Genomic DNA, 2524 nt, shown 5'->3' with positions numbered 1-2524 from the left:
CTTATCTTTCTCACTTTCTTCCTTTCACCCATTCTGTCTTTCTCTTATCTCCTGTCCTTCTCTTTAATTTCTTCCTTTTTCTCTTTCTGTCTAATTTTCCTCCCTCTCTCATTCATCCATCAGTTCATTTTGGGGTTGTCCCCTTCCTTCCAGGTCCAACCCCGTGGAGGGAAAGCTGATTTTCTGCAACGGGGTGGTCCTGCACCGGTTGCAGTGCGTCCGTGGCTTTGGGGAGTGGATCGATTCCATTGTGGAATTTTCCTCCAACTTGCAAAACATGAACATCGACATCTCTGCCTTCTCTTGCATCGCTGCCCTGGCCATGGTGACAGGTCAGTGTCCCCCTTCCCRCCCCGTTCCCGTCCCCTGCCCGCCTTTCTCCGTGTCAGATCCGTAACATCCCCCACCCTTCTCTTTGCAGAGAGGCACGGGCTTAAGGAACCCAAGAGGGTGGAAGAGCTTCAGAACAAGATTGTAAATTGTCTCAAAGACCATGTGACTTTCAATAACGGGGGGCTCAATCGCCCCAACTATTTGTCCAAACTCTTGGGGAAGCTCCCCGAACTCCGCACGCTTTGCACACAGGGGCTGCAGCGCATTTTCTACCTGAAACTGGAAGATTTGGTGCCACCGCCAGCAATAATTGACAAACTTTTYCTGGACACTTTACCTTTTTAAGACTCTTCCCGTGTGCTTCCACTGACCCGAGGAGAAGCTSCAGCTGCCTGAAGGGGAGCTGGTCTGGGCCCAGAGCAGCACCCCTGGGTGCCAGCTCCCACCCAAACCCCTGCAGGCAGAACGCGATGGGCATTTTGGCTCTGGGGCATCATGGATGCAGCTCATGGACTACACAAATACCATGGTATAAACTTTTTCTTATCGGCTTCTAAATGAATTTATTATTAAGGACTTCTGGTTGGAAAGACAAGCCTGCCTGGCTCAGACTCACGCGGTGAAAACACCGAGCGTTGAGGTGACCCACAAGTCTCACCCTCCTAAAGACTAAAGTTTTCTGCTGTAAAAGAAAGCTGTAATATACCCAAACCCCCAAACGTTGTGTGGGTGGCGTGGCATTAACGAAGGCAAAGGCTTGTAAATTTATCAGATGCAAGTTTGGCTTTTTAAAAAAAAATTATTCTGTGCCTATTTATGATGAAACATGGAAAACAATTWAAAAAAAATTAAAAATAAAAGCTAAATGTATTTGGAGAAAAAAAAATTAAAATTTAAAAAAAGAAAAGGAGAACTAAAAAAAAAAAAGAAAACCCAATCTGTCCATACCAGGGAAGCATGACGATTCCAGGGTGACAATGTTATAGGCACTTGCTATTTCAGTAATGTCTATATTCTATAAATAGTATTTCAGACACTATGTAGTCTGGTAGCTTTTATAAAGACTGGTAGTTATCTAAGCTTCAAACATTTTCTCAATTGTAAAATAGGTGGGCACAAGTGTTACCCCCGGAATTCCCCCCCAAAGGGACACATAGTGTTTGTAAACACCGCCCGACACCCCTTGTTTGTAAGTGTTGTATGTACTGTTGATGTTGATTAAAGAAGAAGTTTATATCTTGATTATTTTGTTGTCTAAAGCTAAACAGATCTTGCATGCAGCAGCTTTTGACTGTTTCCAGAGTGCTTATACTATACATAACTCCCTGGAAATTACTGAGCACTTTGAATTTTGGGTTTGTTTTGTTCTGTTTGGTTTTTTTTTTATGTCTAAAAATTGTCGGTTAATATATTATTTTATGTTCGAGTAATATTTTTAATATTGCCATATTCTGTAGTATTTTTCTTGGTATACCCCGGTTTGGCACACGGGAAAGTCGCTGCCTTTTTTTAATATGGTGTACGACAGTTAGAAACGCGGATTATTATTATTATTATTATTATGATTATTATTATTATTATTATTTTTTCTCCCGAGAACTCTTTCTTTGAGAAAGACAATTTTAATGTTTACAACAATAAAACATGTAAACGAATCGAATTTCGTCTCCTTTCTGCCGAAGTGCGAAGCTCCTCCGCCAGCCCCCGCCGCAGCCGGGGGACAAAAGCCTCGGTCCGTGCGGCGATCCCGGAGCGGCGATGGCCGCGGCCGCTCCCGTTCGGTGCCGCCGGCCCCGCGGGAGGAAGAGGAGGGAAGCCCGCGGCTCGGAGGTTGGTCCTTTCCCAGGTTTTAGCACGGTCGGTCCSCGCCGCATCCGCACCCCGCATCCCGAGCCGTCCATCCCTCTGTCCCTCCTCCCGCGCCGGCGTTTGTTCAGGCGCATCCCTTCGGCGGGGGGGGCGAATTCCTCAGGAAAACCCCTTTCATTAAGGAATTTCATTCCCAAACCTGCTTCCGCGGCGGGGTTGGGGGTCAGGAGGGGCTGCTCGCAGCAAAGCGGGGTGAGGGGTACCGGGTGCGCGGCTCCCCAAAGCTTCGGGGGTCCAGCGAAGTTTGGGGTCGGGGGCGCCGGTCCGAGCCCCGCGGTACCGACACCACGCCCGCGGGTCCGCACATCATTCTCGGAGCCCC

At 47.5% G+C, this 2524-nt stretch overlaps 1 protein-coding gene across 1 annotated transcript in view; it reads left to right on the top strand.

Annotated features, from left to right (window-relative positions):
* Window positions 1-1963, top strand: part of LOC130586952 (nuclear receptor subfamily 4 group A member 2) — a gene marked incomplete at its 5' end in the record, with an annotated part of 5770 nt that extends 3807 nt beyond the window's left edge. The window contains 2 exons of the mRNA XM_057387888.1: window positions 154-332; window positions 422-1963. Coding sequence (XP_057243871.1) covers window positions 154-332; window positions 422-678 — 436 coding nt within the window. The remainder of the gene's footprint in view (window positions 1-153; window positions 333-421) is intronic.
* Between the last annotated feature and the right edge of the window lie 561 nt (window positions 1964-2524).

This window comes from Malurus melanocephalus, unplaced genomic scaffold (assembly GCF_030028575.1).
Source record: "Malurus melanocephalus ecotype Western Australia unplaced genomic scaffold, MMel_1.1 scaffold_1420, whole genome shotgun sequence".
NCBI classification, from domain to species: Eukaryota; Metazoa; Chordata; class Aves; order Passeriformes; family Maluridae; genus Malurus; species Malurus melanocephalus.
Note: the sequence above shows the minus strand (reverse complement) of the source record. Positions and strands in the feature narration are given on the sequence as shown.